Source organism: Triturus cristatus, chromosome 3_2 (genome assembly GCF_964204655.1).
Source record: "Triturus cristatus chromosome 3_2, aTriCri1.1, whole genome shotgun sequence".
Lineage (NCBI taxonomy): Eukaryota > Metazoa > Chordata > Amphibia > Caudata > Salamandridae > Triturus > Triturus cristatus.
The window spans coordinates 836,465,694-836,491,492 of NC_140584.1; the positions used below are offsets into that span (position 1 = coordinate 836,465,694).

The following is a 25,799-nucleotide window of genomic DNA, read 5'->3' on the forward strand; positions in this document are numbered from 1 at the left end:
CGAAGAGGTGGAGTCATAGTTATGTAAGTACGGGGTTAATCTTCAGTATGAGTTGAGAGTAAGCAGAGGGCACCTGGTGCAAGATGTGAATGTAGTCTGGTAATGTGTGATGGGCAACAAGTGAGATTGATAAGAGCGAGATGGGCAATATGAAACATTCCATAAGCATAACCAAGATACATTATCATAAAAGTGCAAATTTACATCTACGCTAGCGATAAACCTACAGCTGAAGGAGGAAAACATGGAAACGAAAGAGTAAAAGGAAAAAGAAAAAAACAGGAGAGGAAGGTAACCCAAACTCAAACACCCACAGCCCCCCACCCATCCCACCCTCCCCAAACATTGTAAGAGAGGGGGACGACAGCGTATGAGAACCACCATCTTGGCAATGGCCAACAGCAATCAGGAAACCAGAGCATAAAATCATGCAGACGGAAGAGAAGAACAAACTTCTACGCAATGAAGAAGGGCAACAGACCCTAGATCTCACATATTATATCTTATAGTGTATCTGTAGCTCAACAGTCAAAGCACCAGACCATGTGGGGTCTATAAACAGTGTAAAGGAATAAGCCTACTAGGCTGCGGAAGTATGATTCATAACGGATCAGTAAGATTCAGCGATTCAGAGAGACAATAAAATATAGTCCACGGTTTGTGTGGATTAAGGTAAATTAGAAGACATTTTGCTTATTGTGTTGTTAGTAAAGGATAGAAGACAGACACAGTGTCTGTATGGGATGAATCATGTCTTGGTGGGGGGAGCAGGTCCTGTATCCATCATAGTGGATCCTCTGTGATTTAGAAACTGATGGAGGTCGTTTGGGTTGTTAACGATGTGGATCTTCGGATTGACAGTGACTTTAAATTTTGTCGGTCAGATGAACGAGAATTGAAGGTTTAAAGACTGGAGTTTGGGTCTGAGAGCGAGGAAGCCCTTCCTTGTTTCCATTGTAGGCCTGGAGTAGTCTTGGGACGCGTAGAATTTGTGGCTTTGCCAGAGGATGTGATTGTTTTTGTGCACGTAGTTGAGAATCATCTCTGCATGTTGGTATCTCAGGGCACGACACACGATATGTCTGGTGATGCCTATGCCAGCAGGCCAGAAGGAAGGAACCCGGTGCGCTCTTTCGAGGTCAAAGTCTTTTTTAAAGGAGAGTCCTGTCATTTGAGGAAGCCAGTTCTCCAGGAAGTCCAACACGAGGTAGATGAGTCCTCTGATCCTTCTGGCATTCCAAAGATGCGCAGATTACCTCTGCATTTACGATCCTCCAGTATGGCCACATCTTTCTTCAGCGCATACGTAGTGATTTGTAGATTTTGGATGACTCTTATTCAGATATTTTATTTGCCTTCTAGTGTGCTGATGTGGCCCTCCGCCTCTGATACTCTGTTGCTGATGGAACTAAGTTCGGTTTTGATGGAGCACAGATCTTGTTGCATGATGTCTATGTTGAGTTTGGTGGATTTCGCTAGATTGTGAACCATGTCCAGTTTTTTGAGGATCATGTCCATTGTGTTGCTCCCTTCGCTCTTATTCTTGATTGAAGAGTCGGGTAGCTGCGGTCCTGCTTTCGAACATTTATTCCCTGGTTTGGATTCCTTATTCATCTTGGTTTTCCCTGAGGCGGACCGAGGGTGGTTGTACGCCAGATTGACACTCCTTTTTTGATGAGCACAGGACAGAAGTGTTTGAAGCGCAGAAAGTGGGTTGTCGCCCTGTGGAAGACTACACAGATGCCCGGCAGGATAATCTGCTCAGAGTTACCAGGATCACCAGATTAGCCATAGGTTTGTTGTGGTGTATGCTTGGCTAGTATGTTAAATCACTGCAGGCATAGGATTGTACAGAGATGACAGATTAGCCTGTTCCTCAACAGGCGTGTTGAGCAAATTCATTTTAGAAATACTCTTCTGTGGCTTCTAAAGCTTATGAGTCATGAGGGCGGCTGCCATCTTGGGGTCCTATGGTGATCCTCTGTGAGCAGGTCCTAGACAAGGGGGGTGTCTAGTGCTCTCTACTAGCGTGTACCCTGTGCTCTTATTTCTTATTGAGTAGGAGAGGTGGGGGACCCCTGGGCTCTGGGGCTCCCTTCCGCCGCCCCACAGGCGTGTTGAAAAAATTCAGCTCTTATAGCCTATAATCACGAAGGCGATGGTCATCTTAGGGTCAGGCAAAGAGAGATTTCATCAGTGTGATCTGACCCTTGATTGCAGGAGAATAGGACCTTGAAGTAGTCAGAGCTTAAGGTGAACTGCTGCATGAGAAAACGTTTCGCGGGTCGGAGGTCTTACTTGGCACCAGCGGAAGTCACGGACTGGCCGAGGCCACGCTAGAGCCAGGCATGTCGATCCTCGTGGTGGGCGCTTACAAGCTCAGTGTAAAAGGAGACAATGAGCTCACTGTTCGTGTTGGCGACTACATCAATCGGTACCCTCAACTTTCCACCACTTGAGCCTGGAGCTCTGTCTCTCCGCTCGTATTATTATCCGATGAGAAATCGCTAAATATCTGCCGCGACAGCAGGGGCAGGGCATCTATGCTGCCATTCACAGCGCCGGCCAAGCCATGCCCCCCAAAAATGTTGTACTTCAACGATAAAAATAAAACAACACATAACAAACAGATCAAAGGTTCAATCCATTAGTGTAGTGGGGATTGGCTGCACTAGTACAAAGCACAAATGCCCAAGACACAATGGGAGAAAACTCCCACCACATCAGGAGCATTATTCTCCCCCGACCAACCCCCTGTCTTCAGGGAAAAAAGTGATGTCAGATAAACCATATTGCAATGGAACTTGCTGTCACTCTTTTTCAACGATGAGGCTTCTTCAGAAAAATTCAGAATTGGCTGGGTTGGTATGAGAAGGCTATTTTTACAAAGTATGTCTTTATAGCTTGGCAAAAGGCCAGAAGGTGTGGAACATAACAAACATAGACTGTAAGCCCCTTCACACCTTGCCGTCCAGGAACACAACCTCCCTCCCCCCAAAACCATTAGTTTGTCAGCAAGGTAAGCAGACTAACCAAAAGTGAAGGCCTTGAAGATTGTGCAGGAAAGCGTGAACTGAACCATACTGCTAGGGCAGCCACTGCATTCTAAAAGAAGTGGCCTAATGTGATCAAATTTGCAAGTGTCCTAAATCAAATGAGTCGCAGTGTGCAAAATAGATTTCAAGGAGCAGATGCAACCAAAATGGCATTTTTCCCATTTAGAAGTGAAAGAACAAGGGACTGTATGGCGTTTCTGAAATATGACAAGGTTAAGGAAGATTTGATTTTTTTAGGTGTCGCTTACACAGCGCATGTGCAGTGCTATGAGATGCATTGTTTACAATTCAGTGGGCTTACAACCTGCCTACAGCATACCTTTTGCTGTTTACGTTGTCACTCTCATTTATAATATTTTGCTTGCTTAGCTCCCATAGACTTCCCTTCCTTTCTTGTGTTAGCACCTCCCTAGAGAATGGAAAAAGTTCATATGTTCTTCGTTGTCTTTGTTCTTACTTTATGCCACACCACTCTTTGCCACCCCGGTCTATGCAACTCCACTCTATGCAACTCCACTCTATGCAACTCCACTCTATGCAACTCCACTCTATGCAACTACACTCTACACCATGCCACTGTACACCATGCCACTCTTTACCACCCCGGTCTATGCTACTCTACTCTGTACCACTCCACTCTACACCACTCCGCACCATGCCACTCCACTGTACGCCATCCCACTCTACGCCACTCTACTCTAGTCTACTCCACTCCATTCCATACAGTGTCACTGCACATCCCTCTACACCATACCCCCTACTCTACGCCACCCTTACTCTGTCACCCGACTCCATGCCACTCCACGCCTCTCTACTCCACGCCTCTCTACTCTGCACCACTCTGCTCCACTCAACTTTACTCCCTTACATACAGTACCACTCTACACCACTCCACACCACCATACTCAGTGCCACCCTACTCTATGCCACTCCACTCCAGTCTACTCTAAGCCACTCTACCATATGCCACTCTAACCAGTCTACACCACTCTATGCCACTCCACTTAGTGCCACTCAATTCTAGTCTACGCCACTCCACTCTAATCTACGCCACTCCAGTCTACGCCACTCTACCCTACGCCACTCCATTCCACTCAACATTGCTCTATGCCACTCTACGCTTCGACACTCCGTATCACTCTGCTCCAAGCCACTCTACTCCACTCTACTCCACACCATGCCACTCCACTCTACTCTTCTTTATGCCACACTACGCCACTGCAGTCTACCCTTATGCTACACCACTCTGCCCATGCCACTGTTCCCTACTCCACTCTACCTGTGCCATTCCACGGCACTTCCACCCTACGCTACTCCACACCACTCCACCCTATGCCACTCCACTTTAGACTCTCCTCCACTCTTCTCTACACTATGACACTGGCTTTTAGCCACGCTGAGCAACAGTCACACTGGTTTACAAAGCAAATAGGTCTCAAATAGGTGAGACCTTTTGGATTTGCCAATACTTGTCTTAGCTATGCGAGTTAGTAGATTTTATCAGTGTGAGCAAATACAGTCTGTTTTGCAACAGGAATAAAACCTTGAGGTTCACAATACCATGGAACTAAAGTGCACCACAGTATTCTAGAAGCTTCGCAAAAAATGGAAGAGCTGTAACTTGCTGACGATTTACCAGATCATCATAGTCTGCACCAGACGTTTTAATCAGTGGTGGTTCTTAACCTGCCTTCCCAGAATACCCCTGCAAAAAACTATTCATGAGGGGCAATTGGTAGGAATTTGCTTCAGCACTGCAGCCGGAAGAGAATCACCAGACTGACGCGTTCATAGAGACTAAAGCAGAAAAATATCGATTTGTAAAGGACACAATCATCCCGAATAAATAGAGGAATGTATAAAATAGCAGAAACATGACCAGAGCTGAGATTTTTGGCAGAAATTATAGAACGAATCAAATTATGTATTTTTTTTTTTTTAAGAAGAAATTCATTTCACGTGTTTAGATGAAGATACACCAAGTTGCGAGGAGGGACTGGATTCATGCCATGTTCAACAGCAGTTAACAGCTGCTTGGAGCCATTTTTATCTTTATATAAAGCACCCTGAATATGTGATGCTTTGCGCAGTAAATGTGTTTTTGTGAGCGTGTCATAAACTAGCGAGCTCATCGATTTTTCATTACACTAATCCTCAGAATAGCAGGGAACAGAGCTTTTTTAATGCCAGTGATTCATGTTGCGGGAGGAATGTGATCAGAAACCGAGGCTGGCACTGCCTCCTCCGGGGCACTCCAAGAGTTAGCGTCCGGATAGGTGCCAGGTTTAAAGTTGGGACCCAAGGTTTCACGTTTTCAGAGAAGGGCGGGAGGGGTATTGGTGTATGATCGTTTATAGACTGGCTCGGCAGAGGAGTTAGGGGTGACCTTCAAGCTTGTGACGTGGCAAATAAACATCAAGAGCCAGCTAATCAAAAACTTAAGTTTAGCATATGTCTAATGCCGTATGTTCCTGTGCCAATGCGCAGCACAAGCATCTGTAAATCGAGATTAGTGGTAAAACTGACAAAATACCAGCAGTTTTCTCCGCGGCATTACCCCAAAGCAAACTGTAGTCACCGAGAAAGATTTTCACATCATGAGAGGTAGAAAGAGCTGTAAAAAATATCCAAAAGTGGATCCAACCGCGTGGGTGATACACCAGATACTTTGTATTGCAGATGGCAGCGCCTCGATACCCTCACGGGGCACAAGCGGCGCTCTACAAATCCAGCTTACATTCCATTGCAACAAAGGCAGCATAGAAATATGAACTCCTTACAGAAAATGGAAAGTAAGTTGAGTGCTGGAGTCAAACCTCTCCATGCAGTTGAAGTCTTTATCGCCACCATGGCCGCTGCAGCAAGATGTCAAGTTTTGAATATTTGTATAGTATGCCCCCTCCTGCACAGCAAGAGCATTAAGTCATTGTTGAAGAGCAAACGGGATTATTGTACCTTGACAAAGTGCTAACCTTTGCCACAGTAGTGATATACAGTCTCCCTAAATACACTCCTGTGCCATACTGTTGGCTTAAAGCTGGCCGGCTTTCGGCTGAGCATAGATCCCTTGACAAGTTTTTACCTCTAGTGTTCAAAGCCCTTCATAGGACATCTCTAGGTTACCTTTCATATGCTTAACTGGGAAACATCCCCCCCACGCAAGCTAAGATCAACCAATCAGAACATCCTACCCACACCAACATTTCCCCGAGCACACTCCGGATTCTGTTCCTTCCACCTTCCCCTTCTCCCACTGAATGTCAGATGCAGCCCACCGCTTCAGGGATTTCAAACCCTCGCCTCTTCAAACATGAGGGCTGAATGGGAGTGAACTACTGACCAGTCGTAAATATTGACATTTTGTATATGTACCTAAAGTTAGGAAGCATTTTCCTATTTTCTTTTCTCTTAACTGTGCTTTGTGTTGTCCTGAATTTGTGTCTTGTTTCTCTCTGCCATTCTCTGTCTGATAGAAATTGTCCAGTTACAGTACATACCTTTTATAACCACATTTTATATTGTAGTTCCACTCAGTCCATGTATTGTTCTATGTACCAAAATAAAAACCTGTCCCAATATGCAACAATTCTGCTCGAAATGTTACTTGTTTCTGTCAGTTAAATGGGAACTCCTGACATAGGTTGGGGTAACGCATTACTGTAAGTGCCTCCTCTGCCTTCAGGGATCCCATCCGGACCCGGTCTATCGGTGGAATATTCTGCCAGAGCTGGATGGTCTGGGGACGAAGCAGAAACATCTGTCAACCAGGTCTGAGTCAGAAGCAAAACACCTGAGCACGAGAGACAGTACCATGAACAGGGAGCGGAGCGTCAGCGATGGCGCAGCTATCGAGTGACGCATTTCAGAGTGTGTTGTGACAGACCTCATCAGTGGGTCTTAAATGGGAGGCCGGGTGTGGTTGGCGTGCCAACCAGCCAGAGTGTCAGGGTGGTGCTCTTGTACCCTCCCAGGCAATAATCCTAACCGTAAGAGAGGGGCATGCTGAAATGTGTGATGGCACAGCACCTAAACTTTACAAGTGAAGTCCAGCTGTGCAGGCTCATAACAAGGCCTTCTGTGGCTCTTAACTAAGCTGCTCTCGAGGAAGTGTACAGAGCGAGGAGGTCCCGAGGCTCTTGTCTTACTAGAATAGGGGTATCACTGAGCCATCATGCCCCGAGAAGGTAAGTGTGCTATCCAGATGTACCAAAGCCAGGCAGACTAGGCAACGAAAAGCGAGAGCCAGGAACCAGACAAGCAGCAGAACATCTCATGGCCTCCGCCACAGGCAGCAAAGTGTCCAAGAAGAGGAAGGGCTGCAAAAGGCCTCAGACATATTCAGGTCACATGTTGAGCTGACCCACATAGGCAATCTGTAGTCAAAAGGGCGCTCACAGGTGACGTGACATGACAGTTCAACACATGGCAGTAGAAGATAATCCGCAGTTCAACATATAGCATTAGAAGATAATCTAAGGAATAGCGCCCCCGTCAGGGTGAGTTAAAACAGAACAAGGAGAGAATATTCCAGAATAACTCTTTAACAATGCAATATAGTACACCTGGGGCGCAACTGACCTATGCAACGCACAATGGACAACATGGGGCCAGCATGAAACTAAAACGAGCAAGGCATACCCACACCAACAGCCAAGCATAGCAAGGATGTTACATAGGTAGAGCATAACAGAGATCACACAGCAAAGCATAGTCGGAAAATACACATAGGGTATATAACTAATACCAGACAGCACAGTGCAGCATGAGAGTAAAACAAGTAGCGCATGACAGGCTCACAGCAAAAACTAACATGGAAATAACAAATACAGACTTAACAGGTAGCAATGTATATACGGAAGTGACAGAACCATAAGAAAGCATGAAAGTAGAGCAAGCATGACATACAGAGCCACAGGATTAAAACATGGCAGGAATGTGACCTAAGAAATTCCTAACAGAGCCTCTACAGCATGAAAATACTACAGTCGAGGAATGCCGTATACCATTCGTCACTGGGGTACATAGTTAGCACATACAAAATCCACACAAAAGCATTTCCTGAGAGTAAAACACATAGGACGTACGAGAGGCTGCACAACAGCGGGATAATGAGGAAGTAACACAATGAGGCATAACACAGCCCGAGTAGCACAAGATAGTGTGGACGTAAAACGATGATGAGGCATAGCGTAGTCCACTCAGCACAACCTAATTGTGTGGAAGTAGCACAGTGAGGCAGAGGCACAATACAGCATGGAAGTCGCTCGAAGAGACATAGCCGACACACCACGACTTAGTGTGGAAGTAACAGAGTGAGGTAAAACACAGACAACAAAGCACACAGTACTGTGGAAGTATCATGATGAAGTACAATCTAGCCTTCACAGTAGAAGATAGTGTGGATGAAGAACATGAGGCCTAGCACAGGGGCAAGACAGTGTGGATGAAGAAGATGAGGCCTAGCACAGGGGCAAGACAGTGTGGATGAAGATGATGAGGCCTAGCACAGGGGCAAGACAGTGTGGATGAAGAAGATGAGGCCTAGCACAGGGGCAAGACCGTGTGGATGAAGAAGATGAGGCCTAGCACGGGGCAAGACAGTGTGGATGAAGAAGATGAGGCCTAGCACAGGGGCAAGACAGTGTGGATGAAGAAGATGAGGCCTAGCACAGGGGCAAGACAGTGTGGATGAAGATGATGAGGCCTAGCACAGGGGCAAGACTGTGTGGATGAAGAAAATGAGGCCTACCGCAGGTGCAAGACAGTGTGGATGAAGATGATGAGGCCTAGCACAGGGGCAAGACAGTGTGGATGAAGAAGATGAGTCCTAGCGCAGGTGCAAGACAGTGTGGATGAAGAAGATGAGGCCTAGCACAGGTGCAAGACAGTGTGGATGAAGAAGATGAGGCCTAGCACAGGTGCAAGATAGTGTGGATGAAGAAGATGAGGCCTAGCACAGGTGCAAGACAGTGTGGATGAAGAAGATGAGGCCTAGCACAGGGGCAAGACAGTGTGGATGAAGAAGATGAGGCCTAGCGCAGGTGCAAGACAGTGTGGATGAAGAAGATGAGGCCTAGCACAGGTGCAAGATAGTGTGGATGAAGAAGATGAGGCCTAGCACAGGGGCAAGACAGTGTGGATGAAGCAGATGAGGCCTAGCACAGGGGCAAGACAGTGTGGAGGAAGAAGATGAGGCCTCGCACAGGTGCAAGATAGTGTGGAGGAAGAAGATGAGGCCTAGCACAGGGGCAAGACAGTGTGGATGAAGAAGATGCGGCCTAGCACATGGGCAAGACAGTGTGGATGAAGAAGATGAGGCCTAGCACAGGTGCAAGATAGTGTGGAGGAAGAAGATGAGGCCTAGCACAGGGGCAAGATAGTGTGAAGGAAGATGATGAGGCCTCCCGCAGGTGCAAGACAGTGTGGATGAAGAAGATGAGGCCTCGCGCAGGTGCAAGATAGTGTGGAAGGAACACACTGAGGTATGATGTAGCCCATTCATGAGAAGAGACTGTGGAAATAACAGAGAGGCATAACACAGCTTATTCAGTACAGGCTAGTGAGGGAATAACAGTGCATAGCACAGCCCACGCAGCACAAGATAGTGTGAAAGCAACACAATGAGGCATAACTTTGCCTACACAGCACAAGAGGGTGTGGTAGCAACATAATGAGGCAAAGCACAGCCCACGGAGCACAAGATAGTGTGTACATAACACAAACGAGGTATAAATACAGTGCATACAGTACATGATTGCGAGAGAGTAACCCAATGTATAGCATAGCCCACGCAGCACAAGATAGTGTGGAAACAACACAATGAGGCATAACGTGGCCTACACAGCACAAGAGGGTGTGGTAGCAACATAATAAGGCAAAGCACAGCTCACGTAGCACAAGTAAGTGTGTAAATAACACAAAAGGGTATAAATACAGTGCATACAGCACAGGATTGCGAGGTAGTATTCCTATGCAGAGCATAGCCCACTCAGCACAAGGAAATGTGTTAGCAACATGATGAGGAAAAGCACAGGCCGCACAGTACAAGGTAGTGCGGAAGTAGCATAATGAGGCATACACGTCACGCACAGCAGAGCAGTGCTGATGGTAATACCGCTCCAAGCCCAGCAGCACGTGACACAGGACAATGAATGGAAGAGCCCGAGAATCGATGGGCCGGCGGAGGGGCCTTAATTATTCATTTAATCGCCGTGACAAAGTGTTCCTTAGCATTACAGTGAATTAGCGTTGTGTTTATTGATTTGCCGAGATAGCACGAGACAGAAGAAAGAACCCAGGATGAGAGGTGATCTTTTTCACGGCACCAGAGCCCGACGGGACACCTCCCCTCAGTCCTTTCTCTTCAGTGTGCACACCGGCTGAGTGCGCATTTCTGTGATGTGAGTGCAGAGTGAAGGGCGTTGAAGGTGACAAGGCTCCCTGCTTTTGTCAGAGTTCCCAGGGTGAGAGGATTCTTGCCTTGTATTAGAATTCAAAGCGCGAGTGTGCGCTACCACAGTGTGGCACGTGATAGATGTTGCACTCCTGTTTGCTGACACGGCACTCCATGTAGTGTGAGAAGGCATTGCTGTCCGGCGTGGGGCTCTTGAGGGGCACTGTTCCTAAACAGAGTAATTAATGCCTTCTTCCTCACCCTTCAGGAAGGATTGGATTGTCCAGGTTAGAATCCTCTTGATCCTCCTGGTCAGCTTCAGAGTCCAGGCCTTGGATGTTTTCCACTTCCAGTCCTGCCATCTACTGCTGCCCCACCCAACTTGCCTGCCTCATCAGACCCTGGGTCTTTCTGAGGTCATCTAAAAGCAAGGCCCTATGAGGTGTTGAGTCCAAGGGTTCTTCCCTGTCTTCAATTTTCTAGATACACACATGTTTCTCAATTCCTGAAATGAGAGGTGGTCATACTTAGTCAGCAAGGAGCCACTGGCTTCTGCTCTTGAAGACATACTAGTGTAGTGAGGTGTTGCACCTACCTAACCTAGTGGGAACTACTAAACTCTCTTAAGTTGTAGAAAGGGTGTGCTAAACCCTTGACACACAACTCTAAGTTCAGTAGAACTTACTGTATTCTAAAATTGATTTATATGTACCTATGTACCGATAGTGGTTTTCAGTTAGTCACTCAAAGAGATTAGCTGGTAAAGCAATAGCAAGCTTGAATCCAACCGCTGCACACCAATGTTAGAAGTTGGCCTGGTATATGCTGTCCACTAGTGGGCACCCTGTGCCAGTCCAAACAACCCTTATTGATGATTAGGTTTATGACAACCTTTATTGAAAGCTATCCTAGTGGTAACTATGGAGAGCAGCCTTCAGGCCAAGTCTTGAAGGAGTGTAAAGCAGTTTGGTTTACCAGATTATAACCTCTTGAATAACTAAATGAAAAGAAAACCACACAAGGTATATATATATATATAAAATATATGTATTTATTTCTAAACACTCTCTACTAACCTCTTTATGACGTTAGAGAGCAAGGCGCACAATAACACAGTTATTAAAAGACAGTAAATAGCACAATATCCAATGGGCCCCAGGGGGAGACCAAACCATATATTAAGAAAGTGGTATAAGAACCACAACTTGACATGACACAGTGCCTAGAGCACGTAGAATCGCTGGGGCCCCAAGGAACCACCCAAGGCAGTGACACAGGGGACCCACGGGGGACGTGTGCAGTGTGAGAACACAGCCACATGCCCTGTACAATTCAATAGGAAAGTCGCGGTTGGAATTTTAAAGAATAAGGACACTTAGGAGAGGACTTTGAGCAAACCCCTTTTGACTTAGAGGGTTCTAGGGCCAGCACCCATGGGAGCACCGGAGTACTCCTGTTACCTCACCGAGGGAAGCTGGGTTCATAGGTGTCAAATGTGTCAGAAATTGTCGTTGAATTCAATGGCGGTGTGCTGCAAAGTGCTGCTGCTGTGGAAAGGAGAAGTGTCCGGTGTGATCCAAGCCTGGATCGAAGATGTGAAGAACCTGAAAGCAGAGGGGACAGAGTCTGGGTCACTTGCCAATGACCAGGGGCACGATAGACGAATGCCCACTGATGTCGGGTGTTTCAGGTGCAAAGAGGTGAAGCTTGACTCCACTGCCACGGGGACCAGGAGGCGTCGATGATGACCACAGGCAAGCTGTCCCTCGAAGGATGTTGAGTGCTGGGGGGTCAGTTTCCGGATTGGAGGCCAACAAGCCTTGGCAACAGCAACCCACGCGGTGAGAGAAAAATGGTTTTGGTGTGGACCAGCAAGATCCTGTGGACTCCCCATGCGGTGGAGAGTCAGGGCACGTCTGGAGCAACCAGGTAAGCCCATTGAAAGTCAAAGTACTCTTCTCAGGGACCCACAAGTCGACGGACAAGGGATCGCAAAGGGATCTCAAGAGGAATCACTAGATACCAGCCCACAGGTCACTCGAGGAGTGTAGGCCAGCAATCTTCGGTGGGATCACTGCTCGGGGTCTGGACTGCAAGTAGCCCAAAGCACTGCCTCAGGGATCGCCAAGAAGCATATGCTGCTGCAAATGGTCGCGGTGTCCTGGGGTTCGTGTGTCAAGGTCCCCACGAGGACTTTGGATCTCAGATTTGCTGAGAGCACAAATCGGCCTCGGGAAAGCTTGGAAACCCACCTCCTGTGTTGCAAAATCGTCGGTGTCCTTCGGGAGCAGCGTCGATGCAAACCGGCCAGGTGCGTCTTTGGTGCCTGCCTTATAGGGGAGTAACTCCTTTACTCCAAGGGAGATTGTTCGGTCATCCAACGTCGTGTAGATAGTAGAAGTTATGGGATTCTGTAGCAGAGTTTCATCCAGGTAAATCTAAAGTCCTGTAGTCAGGGGTTCCTACTTTATACCCAAAGAAGGGGTGGGACGAACTCTGGGGACCCACCTATGGGAGGGTCAGGACAGAGGGGTGGCTACACCCATATCCTTTGTCCAGTTTCGCGCCAGAGCAGGGGCCGAGTGCCCCTGCAGCCGGTTTGAGCTGAACTATGCACAGGGACACCAAATGTGCCCCCGGTACACACATCAAAGCACTCTTGGAGTGCACCCAACCAGCCCCAATACACTAAAGCCTGTCTAGGAGGTGGTTACACCTCCATGTGACCGGAAACCTATTGTCCAGGCCTCCCCTGCCAGAGTTTCGTCCAGCAGCAGGAGGCCAGACTCGTGTCTGTGGCTGGCAGCATCCATTTTGTGATGCCAGGGCTTGCAAAGCTGGTACCGGGTATACTGGTGCTGTCATGGTTCTCCCTCTAGAAGGGTGGAATCATACCTCCCACACCAGTTACTGGTGTGGGAGGTATGATTCCAAGGTGTTTGACACCAAACACAACATGTTTCCATGCAGCCATTCCAAAGGTTATTATGCACTTAAGAGTATATGGTCTGGCTGCATCACAAACAACCCCGGAATAAAGGTTCTGAAGGCTGCAGAGGGGCTCTGCTCATGCATGGGCACCCTCTCACATAAAACCAAGCACCCTGCCTTCAGGATTGATAAGGCCTGCCATAGGGGTTACTGATAGGTTTATATGCGCAGTGATATGGAGAGATGTAGGGAATCTCAGTAAGGGGTGCATACACCACCTTACACAGGCTGCTGTATGTTGTGTCATTTTAAATGGCTTCCCAGGGGTGGCACAATACATGCTGCAGCCCCTGGTAGGCCTATGGGGTACCTATGCCCTGGGTACATAGTATACCATATACAAGGGGCTTATAAGGGTTCCCTAGAATCTAATCTGGAGTGTACCTAAAGTACATGCAATCAGTTTAGAGAAGGAAGCAGCTAGGCTGGGGCCCTGAATAGCAGGATCCCAGCCAGACTAAAGTCGAAAAACAGTGAAACATCAGCAAAAAGTGGGGGTAACCATAAGCAGATCCTACTCTCTTACACCGTGGAGCTCTGGGACCTTCTCAACTCCGTCGACCCCCGACGTCGCCTTCATCCCGGAAACCTGGATGAAATCCACCTCCGCCCCTACAAGATCATTCACATGGGCCGCATCAACAAACCAGGGGGAGGCATTGCCATTGTACACAAAAGCACCCTCCGCCTCACCACCCATGTGGACGACCACTAGACCAACATGGAGCAACTCCACTTCCATGCGCAGACCAGCCTGAACACCACCCTCCACCGCACCCTCATCTACAGACTCCCTGGACCCTGCCGTCATCATCGACTTCATCACACTGCACACTCCCGCCACCACAGACTATATCCTTTTCGGAGACCTCAACTTTCACCTGGACAACTCCAACGACAAAATCACCTCATTCCTGCTATAGAACCTCACCACCGTCAGATTCAAGCAATGGGTCACCTTCCCAACCCACTAAGCAGGGCACACGCTCTACCCCATCTTCTCCACCAGCGACAACATCACCTTCAGTCACACCACCAAGCTCCTGTGGACCGACTACCACTGCCTCCACTTCTCCTTCACCAAACCCACGTTACACCAACACGCGCACCGCTACCCTTGCAGAAGTTGGAACAAGGTCACAGTAGAACAGTTCACCATCTCCCTCAGTAAAACTCCACCACCGACATTAACGGACACTACTACCCCAGCACACAACCTCCACCGATGGATCTCCGGCTGCACCAACACTCTGGTCCCCCTGAAGAAAGCCCCTAGCAAGCGACACTCCAAGAAAGCCAGTTGGTTCTCTCCTGCCCTTCATGAGTCCAGACACACCTGTAGGCGGCTCGGGAAGAGATGGAGGAGCACCAATACCCCGGAAGAACACTCAGCCTTCAAGACTGCTGTCACCGCACACCACCACCTTATCAGGACTACAAAGAAAGCGATGCTACAAGAAAGAATCAGCACCAATGCACTCAACAGTAAAGAACTTTTCGCCGTGACCAAATAATTTGCCAGACCCAGCACAGAGACAGCAGACATTCCACCATCCCAAGACCTTTGCAAGAACCTCGGCACTTACTTGCACCACAAGATTAAAGCGATATAAAACAGCTTTGCCAGCCTCTGCACCCAAGACTGTCCCACCACACCTGCAACCACCGCACCCTACGACACCGGACTCCAACAGACCCTACTCAGCTTGATTCCACTCACCGCTGACGACACCCTCAAGAACCTCATCCTCAGACTGGACTTCTTGCTCACAATGAACCGCCAGATCAACACTGTATCCTCATCCTGCTTCCACACGCTCCGCCTGCTTCCAAAGACATTCAGATGGATCCCCACAGAATCCAGAAAGACGGTCACCCACGCACTCATCACCAGCAGACTCGACAACGGAAACACACTCTCTGCTTGTGTCACCCAGAAACAGCTCCGGAAACTACAGAACATTCATAAACACCGGAGCCAGACTGGTCCTCAACATCCCAGCCGCAGCCACGAAACACAACACCTCCGACAACTACACTGGCTCCTAGTCAACAAGCAAATCACCTTTAAGCTCCTCACACATGCCTACAAAGCTCTCCATGATGCAGGGCCAGCATTTCTGAACCACCACCTCTCATTCCACATACACGCCAGACAACTTTGCTCTGCCCAACTTGCCCTGGCCACCGTCCCACGGATCCACAAGACCAGAACCAGAGAAAGATCCTTCTCCTATCTCGCTGCTAAGACCTGGATCACCCTACCCCTCCCCCTCAGCCAATCCCTGTCGCTGATCCAGTTCAGGAAGGATCTCAAGACCTGGCTCTTTGACTTAACCTCCATGCCCAGACGGATCAGCAGCCACACCCCCACTTTACAAACTCCTGATTGATTGATTGATTGATTGATGGAGAGCATCCACACAAGCGCACCCTCGGACCCTTGCACGCACCACATCTTCAACAGGGCCGGCACTACCATTGCCCCAAACTCTGCCGCATCATCAACTCTGCCACCTTCCAAGAAGACTGGAAGCACACAGAGATCAACCCCTTGCTGAGGAAACCCTCTGCCGACCCGACAGGCCTCAAGAACTTCAGGCCCATTTCTCTAATCTGTTTTCTAGCCAAGGTCATCAAGAAGGCCATCATCCCCCAACTTTCCAAATTCATTGAAGCAAATGACATCCTGGCCCTCTCCCAATCTGGCTTCCGGAACAACCACAGCACCGAGCCAACCCTCCTGCCTCCCCCGCTCCCCGCCACGGACGACATCCACATCCTCCTCGACTGAAGCGAAATGACAGCCCTCATCCTAAAGGACCTCTCGGCTGCCTTCAATACCATCTCTCACTGCACCCTGTGCACAAGACTCCACGACACCGGCATCCACGACAAAGCCCTGGAATGGATCCGCTCCTTCCATAGAGAGTCAGACTACAACTGTTCCACTCTGATTCCACTACGATCAGTTGCATAGTGCATTAGGGCTCCTCCCTGAGCCCCACTCCCTTCAACATCTACAAGGCCCCGCTTGCAGCCATCATAAGAAACCATGGACTCAATATCGTCTCCTATGCTGACGACACCTAGCTGATTCTCTTCCTTACCAATGAACCCACAGTCTCCAAGAACACCTTCCACGACGGGATGAAGGCTGTCGCCACCTGGATGAAGAACAGCTGCCTCAAACTCAACTCCGAAAATACCGAAGTCCTCGTCATGGGCTCCACCCCCTCCGCCTGGGACAACTCCTGGTGGCCCACAGTACTTGGAACCCCACCCCGCCCACCCACTGACCATGCACAAAACCTCTGCATTATCCTGACCTCCTCGCTCACCATGAATCGCCAGATCAACACCATCTCATCATCCTGCTTTCACACACTACGCCTGCTCCGAAAGATCTTCTAGTGGATCTCCACAGAGTCCTTGCTCCTGCTCCGAAAGATCTTTTAGTGGATCCCCACAGAGTCCAGAAATTTGGTCCCCCACCCACTCATCAGCAGCACCCTATGCCAGCATCATCCAGAAACTCCTCAGAGCATTCAGAACGCCTCCGCTAGACTCATCCTCAACATCCCCCGCTGCAACCACATCACCGACCACCTGAGAGACCTTCACTGGCTGCCTGTCAACAAAAGAATCACCTTCAAGCTCCTCACACACTCTTACAAAGCCCTACATGACGTGGGGCCTATGTACATCAACCACTGCCTCGCATTCCACACACCCACCAGAGACCTCCGCTCGGCCCATCAGGCCCTGGCTATCTTCCCACGCATCTGCGTAAGACCACACCCGGAGGAAGATCCTTCTCCTACCTCACAGCAAAGACCTGCCTCAATTCAGGAAGAACCTCAAGACCAAGCTCTTCAACTGAACCACACTGCCATCTACGGACCAGCTGCCCCATGCCTTGAGACCCTTGCGGGTGAGTAGTCGCGCTATATAAGCCCACCTGATTGATAGGTGAGGACTGCTTTTTTCGCTGCACACCCTATGACTAACAATATTGGGGTGAGCTAGCACTGCATCGCTCATTGAATTGCGACTAATAGGGATATTGGGCCTAATGGGAGTAGGGTGGGTGAGAGGGCTTTGCTACTTATACCACAGAGAGCTGATAGCAGGTTAGAGGACGCTGATGCTCAGAGAACGGAGAGCGACAAGGGAGAGGACTGCTCCTTTTAGAGTATCATTCAATTCCTACTCAAACGCCCCTTTACAAATCCATTCCTGTCATTCTATCCCTCCTCCAAACTCTACTAAACACAGGAAATCAGAGCACAAACCTAACACAACTAATGCACAAGAAAAAAAACAATTATACTAACCTAATAACTACCAATTATAGGTTCTGGAGTAGCGTGCTACTCACTGAAAAAGCACTTAAGTTTCTTGACAGGGGTCATAAGCGCTATTAAAATACATTTACAGAGAGTGCTAGGGACTTTACTGCTAATGGACAAAGGTGACTACCAAATGGTGCGGCCTGGCGAGGAGGGGGGGGCTAATGCCCTACATCATTTGGTTGCCGTTGGTGCAATTTTATTATCAAAAAGTGTCAGGAGGTGTAAAGCGCCGAAAAGTTTGCAAAACCGACTCCTGCTGTAATTGATAGGGGGGCGCTCCGAGGGTACCGGGACAGCCTGCATTTAAGCTTGTTACCCTGGCAAGCCAATGTAAATGGACCTTTGTGGGGAGCCCTGGCGTACATGTGTAGCATATATTTAAAATCAACGTTAACATCTATATCACGTTGACATTTTTCACAGTAACTTTTCCTCATCACCTTTTTATTTTATCATTGTAAAAATAATTCTGAAAGAGAAGTTCCTTCCTTCAGCTTTATGTCAAACAGTCAATTTGGTTTAACCAAAAGTGGATCCTTTTTACAAAAAATGGAATTAACACAATAGGCAAGTAAATAGCTATAACAAAATACAATTAAAACATTTGTATAGCGCTATAACTATGACCTCTCTGATAAACTTTTGATACTATCTTGCCTTCATTCCATAGAACAAGAAACTCCACGATTTTCCTAAATCCGCATAAATCATTGACCGATATCTCATTTAGAATACAAGTAAGCACCATACAGTTCGCTTTTATTAATTAGTCCTCTCTATCTTCTCACGGGTGTCCTGAATAGAAATAATAATAAAGAAAACAAAACATCTAAAATATTCAGGCTTCTCTACACTGCACCCCTTATTTCTTATTTTTCCATATTTCTACTCTCTTTTCTCTTTCTGGTAAAATTCATAATCAGCAACAGATGACGAATATAGACAGAATCATCAAATATATGCTACTTGTCATAAATGTTGCTACTTGTAAATAAAGATTTCTTTCAACAGACAGCAACTCAGCATATCCAAATGTATTTTATAGTACAGCAATGTATGTATAATCATTGTTTTACTTAATTCTTTAGATTTATTGTGGCTACTCCTGACGAAGGCACCCCTGTGCCGAAACGCGCGTCGCGAAGAAATTTAACTCTGCCACCCTCTGTATTGCATTAGTCTGATTTATGTTATTAGAAAATTCATTTTATTTGTGAAGAAATCCAACTCTGCCACCTTCTGTATTGCATTAGTCTGATTTATGTTATTAGAATAATCATTTTATTTTGTCTATTGTCCACATTAGAGTATGTATTTTATCATGTCATTATGTCTTCCAAATTAACTTTGTGAACTTTTATCTCCTGATTGTTTTAACTCATTTCTGTACTCTATCAGTCTGAATTGACAATTTTAAACATTGCCTGGGAATTATACTTTCCATCGTACACGTGTAGCTGAACATGCCAAGGGGCTTTGTTTCTATAACCCAGTGATCCCCTTCCAACCACTGTGATCCAAAAGTACATTCCCGGTGGTCATTCCGTGAATATAACATACTCAATGGACAGACGTTCCTTCTCCATCCTTGCCTCTTACCTATGGAACAAATGTTCTGAACATTTATGAATCACTTAAGCCTACGTTGACTTTAAAAAACCTGTTGCTTTAATCAACAATTAACGTGAGCTGCATTAAGTATTCAGCGTTTGCACCACAATCCCATTTCAGGTGACAGCGTAACTTAAAAACGCATGGAACCTAACTTCCCCATGTAGAGTGGGCGAGGGCACTCACCTGTTGGAGTGCGGAGAGTGCCAAGGACATTGCTCCTGTGCAGGTATAGAGAGTGCACAGGGCGCTTTTTGATGGAAGACCTACTTGTTCCCATGGATGAGGGGAGGGAAGACGTACTGACGGCTGAACATTGTTCTTGTACGCTTTAACGAGAAGGCTGCGTGCTCCCAAGCACAGGGCTCGCCTCAAGGGGACACATCCAGAGACTGCAAGAGCCCTGCCTCCAGATAACCCATGAGTCTTTATCTCGGAGACCACAAGAGTCTTTCCTCCTGAGACCCAAAGTGTCTTCACTTAATAAAACGCAAGACTTTTCTCCAGAGTATCTTTGTCAGTCTTTCTCTGAAGACTCCTACAGCACACCATCCTCAGAGACCCCTAGACTGTTACTCCACCGAGGTCCCAAGAGGTTTCCACTCTGGAGACCACAAGGGCCTTTCTCTCAGAGGTCCCTAGAGGCCTCCCTGGTTGCCCAGTGGTCCTTATCTGCTAGTTACAGCGGTGCTTGCAGTGGAGAGTTTCAAAGTTTTCCCTGTGGAGGTCGTGAAAGGATTTGTCTGGAGGTCACAGAATGGCTGTCTTTGAAGTCATGTAATGCTTTCCTTTCCTTTGGGATCACTTAAATGATTGTTTGTCCATTTTCCTTCCTCCCAGTTCCCATCGATGCTACGAAGGGGATACAGATGCTCTACGTCTTTGTGGATATTAAGATTGACACGTCACACTTCGTGGAGACTGTGATGTTCAACTTCCCACAGGGGGCCACCATTGCACTTGTCAGCACCATCCAGTTTGCATCTGCCTTACAGGTAAGCCAAGAAAACTATCGCCAAGGTGGGAGGTGAGGTATGGAGAACTGTAGATGTTGTAGGTAGTGGGCAGAGTCGAAATCAAAAGTTCATATTGTAAGCGCTTCACAGATGTGGGTTCAGAGGAGTGTGCAGGTGATCCTCCTGCTCTCGTGTGGGGACGGCTGCAGTATTATGTACCTGTGGGACCCTGGGGCATTGGGTGCAGCCCATACTGATAATGCAAGAAGAACAGAACATCGGAGGGACTTGTATTTAATGAAAAACCGTGACTAAAATTCAGTCAAAATTCATGTTTCCCACTGGGTTACCATTCATTTTTAGGTCTCGCCTGACCCAGCGCATGTGCTGGTCTGGCGAGACATTTTGTGAGGGCTCCAAAAAGTGCTACCAGGCCTAGAGCTACAGTGCATGTGCGCGGGCGCGCGCGTCGCGCTTTACCGCGATTACTTTCACTTTCGCGGCCGCTTTGATGTTTGATCGCGATCACTTTTGCGGCCGCAGGGCCGCTTTGATGTTCTCCGTGAGGCTTCAATAGATTGCAGCAGTTAAAACAAGCATTTGCATAGCCAATAGGTCTCGCTTTTGGGACCTTATAAGTGTTTAGTTATGCAACTGTTGCATGGCTAAACACTTATAAGGTCCCAAAGGCGAGACCTATTGGCTATGCCAATGCTTGTTCTTCTTTTTTATGTGTTGATGGGAAAAATCGATTTCATTCACATTGCGTGAAACGGGTGTTAGCGTAGGAAGGAGCCTGCATGCTTCACATATCCAGACACCTTCAGAAGAGTGGTCCTCATGACTGCTGTAGTAAGCGAGGTTGGCTGATCATCCTGTATGCAAAAAAAGCCTCCTCCGGAAGGCGCTGCATCCATCAACATTCCGTTTCCATTGCAGTCACCAAAGAGTTAGAGACCACTCAGGACTGAGGGACGGCAGATAACACCCCTGACTTGTGTTTATGGGATTGTCTCTAGTGAAGCACAAATCAAACGTGAGCTGTGTCTCTTGGTGAATAGCAATTTATGCGCAATTGTATTTTAACCCAGTAAATATTCATTTATGCCGTCCATTTTGTCACAAAACTAAATATGCTGTTAAATTCATAGTTACATTACTCTTTAAATTAATGTCATTTCATAATGGGATTCACAGTGGTTAGTCAACCTTCGAATTTTCGAACATCCCCTCGCTGTGCCTGCTGCAAAGCAGACCACAGGTTTTCATTTTATGTAGGTAGCACAGTGTGCAGATTACCGCTCTTTCACAGAGATCCTTTTGTTTTGCAGTTCATAAAATACAGTCATTCTAACGCAGCACGAGTAGCTATGAAACAGGGGCGGCTCCTCCACTAGGGCGGAGGAGCGTCGCCCCATCGCTTTCTCACAGTGCGAAAAAGCCAAAACCTAAAATGGTAATAACTAAAAGTTATTACCATTTGATGTTTCCTTTGCGCATTGTGGGCCGACGGCTGGGCGGGGCTGCTCTGCTCTTTGCTCTCTGCTCCCACTCCTGAGTGCGCAAAGACTGTTTGCTCGGTGCTCTCGGGCCACCCAAACCAGTCCGCGCACTCTGCCTTCTCTATGCAGGGTACATTGCCACCCCATTAGCTCCTGGCTGGGGCTCCCTGACCAATCACAACGCTGCTTGCAGCGTTGTGATTGGCTTAGGGGAGGGAGCCTGGCTGCCTGCTTCCTGTTCCTGTCGGAGGCAGGAGAGCAGAAGCAGGAGCCGAGAAAACGCAGGACCCGGTGAAAAGGTACTTTAATTTTTTTTATTTCCCAGCGATCCACCGATGCGAATCCCCCCCACGACCACCCCCCAGCCGCGAGCAATGTCGGCCGCGACTGCTTTGAAACGACATCATGGAGCTGCATGCAAACTGCAAGGCATGAGCTTAGAACCTTATTGTATTTTTCCTCAATCTTTCATAATGCTAAGGTTTCTAAAAGTAATTACTTTGGGTAGCAATAAAGTCTTATTAGCACAGACAACCCCAACAACTGTGTTGCATTTTCAATCCTGACTTTCACCAGGCACTCTTAACATATGATGCCTACCACTATGGATAGTATGTGACTCATACACCTTGTAATTCTCATTGTCTTGTGTAACATTTCCTGCACCATTAATTTACACCTTTGTATGAATCATTGCCACTGTATAATTTATGTGTGTGCGTGTCACATTGCGCTAAAAAGTGCTATCAAAGAAATTAAATAAAAAATAAATTAGAAAGTGTTGTTAACATCGTTATCAGTTAAAATCATTATTAGTGTAATTAATCTTACAGACAGATACATCTGACATTCTTGCAGTGCATGCATACCGCTTACATACAGGGGTTGCGTACAACCAAAAACCTGCGTCCAAAGCTTAGATTCTCTTAAGCTCTTATAAAGTGATGACAAGCTCAGTGAATTTGCTTCCTTCCATTGGATTGACATCTAGGTGTTGGGCCCCAGATACGTCCTGGCCAGGATGAGACTCCAACAAATGGAGGGCTGATGGTCCTTTGAGTTAGGATGGGAAGCCACCCAGGTCAGGTCCTCTCCCGCCACCCCCCTCACACACACACAACTCAGCTGAGACATAGATAGGACCTGAGAATTGTAATTGGAAGTGTGAACCACCCGGGCCATGTTTAATCAACACATTACAAAACAACAGGCATTTCTGAGTGTGTCTAGAAATCTTGAATTTGACAGCTTTTATCACTCAAATTAAAATTAAGAGTAGTCCTATGCTAGAAACGATCGTCTTGCTATGTGTTACATATATCTACAAGGAGACAGACATTCTCATTGCATACTTGCTCACAGCACTCTGGTATTGATTAACATTCCATTTCACACAGGTGAAACCCCCTGTGTTACACCTGACAGTCTTAGGGTGTTCTTTCCCCAAACATTTTGCCTTCCTTCTCCATTTTTGCTGATCTTGTTTTTGGTGGCCTTAGGACTCTGTGTACTTTACCATTGCTCACCAGCGCTAAAGGGTTTGGGCTCTCTCCTTAGTTAAATTGGCTTACACCCGACTGTCATATTTAATTTACTTGCAAGTCCGTCCCTAGTAGAGCTGTACTACATGTTATGTTATGTTATTTTAATTTATTCAGCGCACAGCTACTCGGAAGTGTCCAGGCGCTATAGACCGCTGGGGAACCCGTCCTGGCTATCCCTGTGAGATGGTCCCTTTCTGGGTATCTCCAAGGTGAAACCAGGCATCCCCGGGCGTCTGTGGGGGGCCGTTGTAGAGATGAGGCAAGCTTAATGGCCAGAGTTGCCGAGTGTGTTCCAGGTTAGAGTAGGTACCAAGGCGAGAATTATCGAGTCCGTTTTGACCCTGGTCCACGACCCTGCCGCGTCGGGAATTGAACCCTGGTCCCTGGCTGATTCTCTGCTTACGGGTCTGCCGCCTCTAACCAGTGAGCCACACCTGTGCTCAGGACCTGTAGATTAAATTCTATTGGGGGGTCTGCAGCCCTAATTGTGCCACCCCTGTAAGTACCCCCTTAAACATGTCTCAGGCCTGCCATTTCAGCCTGTTGCAGTTTTAAACTGCAATTTCAACCTGACAAAATAAACCTTTTACAGACACAAAAAGAAAAGGGGGTAAAGAAGTACTTTCCATCCGTCCTCTGGACATCGGAGGGCAACGAGTGGCTAAGATGCAGCGTTGCACCCTTGACGAAAGTGTGAGTATAAGGTGGCGCTTCCACCTTTACCCCGGTTTTTGAGAATATTTTATGAAACTCTGGTTGCTCCTGAGGAAATCCTCAACAGTGGCAAGTAGGGCCATAATGTGATTCCCCACAGCACTAGTTTCATCTAACTCTTTAAAATTGCATGTCTCCAGTCCTACTGATTGGATATTTGTCGGTTTGGTGTCAAATAATTTAGTGAATGCTACTCTATTTTTTTTTTAATTGGTGTAGTATTGTTCTTGTGTTTTATGTTTTCACTTTATTACTGTTTGAAGTGCTACATACATACTTTACATATTGTCTTTAAGGTAAGCCTGACTGCTTTTGTGCCAAGCTACCAGAGGGTTAAGCACAGGTTAATTTGGGGTTTGCTAATATTTCAACATTTCGTTCCAGCTTGAGAAGATTTTTACCCCAAGCAACCAGTAGCCCAATTTCCCACATCCTGCATCTCAGGGCGATCCCTGTCATATGTTATGGTCCTGCCACAACCTACCACCAAGTCCATGGGGGGGAAGGGGTTCCCTTGGCATGTGATCAGGTGCTACAGCCTCATGCCCTCACCATTGACCTTCACCTCCAACATGGTGTTTGACCAGCCAGGGAATAAAATGCCATCTGCCCACCTCAGTGCCATCCCAACCTTATTGTGGTAAATGTCTGCTGATTTGGCCTGCTTTCCCATCACAAGGGTGACAAGGCCCACCGTAGCCCTCCCGAAAATCAGGATGCTAGACAAGCCCAGATTGAACCAATGAACTAGTCTGTCCCAAGATCTGACAAATGTACCCCGATGAAGATGAAACCTCCTGCAGGTTGCTGCTCCGAATGGAAAACGGACACTGTTCGGGTGCTGCTGAATGTGTCCCAGTGTCGGCACATTCATGTTATTTTACGGGGGTCGGCCCGGATCCAGTTCAATAGTAGCTGCCAGTTGGATCACCCTCATTTTCTGAAGTGGTGTGTGGGCCGAACCCCTCCATTTGCCAGGCTCCCTTACTAGTCCGTCAATGCTAGTCTTCTGTATCCACAAGGGTCAGGCAGACATCCGTGGCCTACAGCTTGATAGTTCCTCTACTGCTCCTTTCTTGCATCCCACCTAGGGTGACCAACCGTCCATAAATTTAACGGACCGTACTTAATTTGGATCTCACGTCCGTTGTCAATGAGGTTCCCTTTTACGGACGCCTTTTGTCCATAAATTTGGGCAATGCAGGTGAACAGCACTGTTCTCTGCATGACGCCCCAGCACCCTAATGGGACCGCCTCGCACTCTTCCTGGGAGCACAAGAGCAGCTCCACCCCGCCCATTGTCATTCTGTTTGCGGCTGATTGTCACATACAGAATGACAGTGGGCCAGTTTGGAGTGTTACTGCATGCGGTGGCCTCCTCCTGCCATGGTCTAGAGCAGGGCATTCTGTCAGATGGAAGGAATGTGCAAAAACGCCTTGCTGCTAGGTGAGAATCCAGTTCATTCAAAGAAGCTGGTGGAAAAAGTAAAAACAAGCATTTACAATGCAATGGTCTCGGCAATATTATAGGTAGAGCTATTGGTATTGCTCATTATTTTTTTGTCATTTTTGTATCCCTAAATAAATGGCATTGTCATTTCTATTGGCATTAGTTTTTTTTTTGCATATGTGATACCTATTGCATTAGCAGAGAGAGTGAGGTATTGAAATAGAGAG

The 25,799-nt window shown here is 47.4% G+C and overlaps 1 protein-coding gene across 2 annotated transcripts in view; it reads left to right on the top strand.

Annotated features, from left to right (window-relative positions):
* The window catches only part of DPH1 (diphthamide biosynthesis 1), a 1,777,158-nt gene that overhangs the window by 986,032 nt on the left and 765,327 nt on the right, over nucleotides 1-25,799 (top strand). For both annotated transcript variants that reach the window (XM_085649080.1, XM_085649081.1), the window contains one exon: nucleotides 20,247-20,401. In XM_085649080.1, coding sequence (XP_085505206.1) covers nucleotides 20,247-20,401 — 155 coding nt within the window. The remainder of the gene's footprint in view (nucleotides 1-20,246; nucleotides 20,402-25,799) is intronic.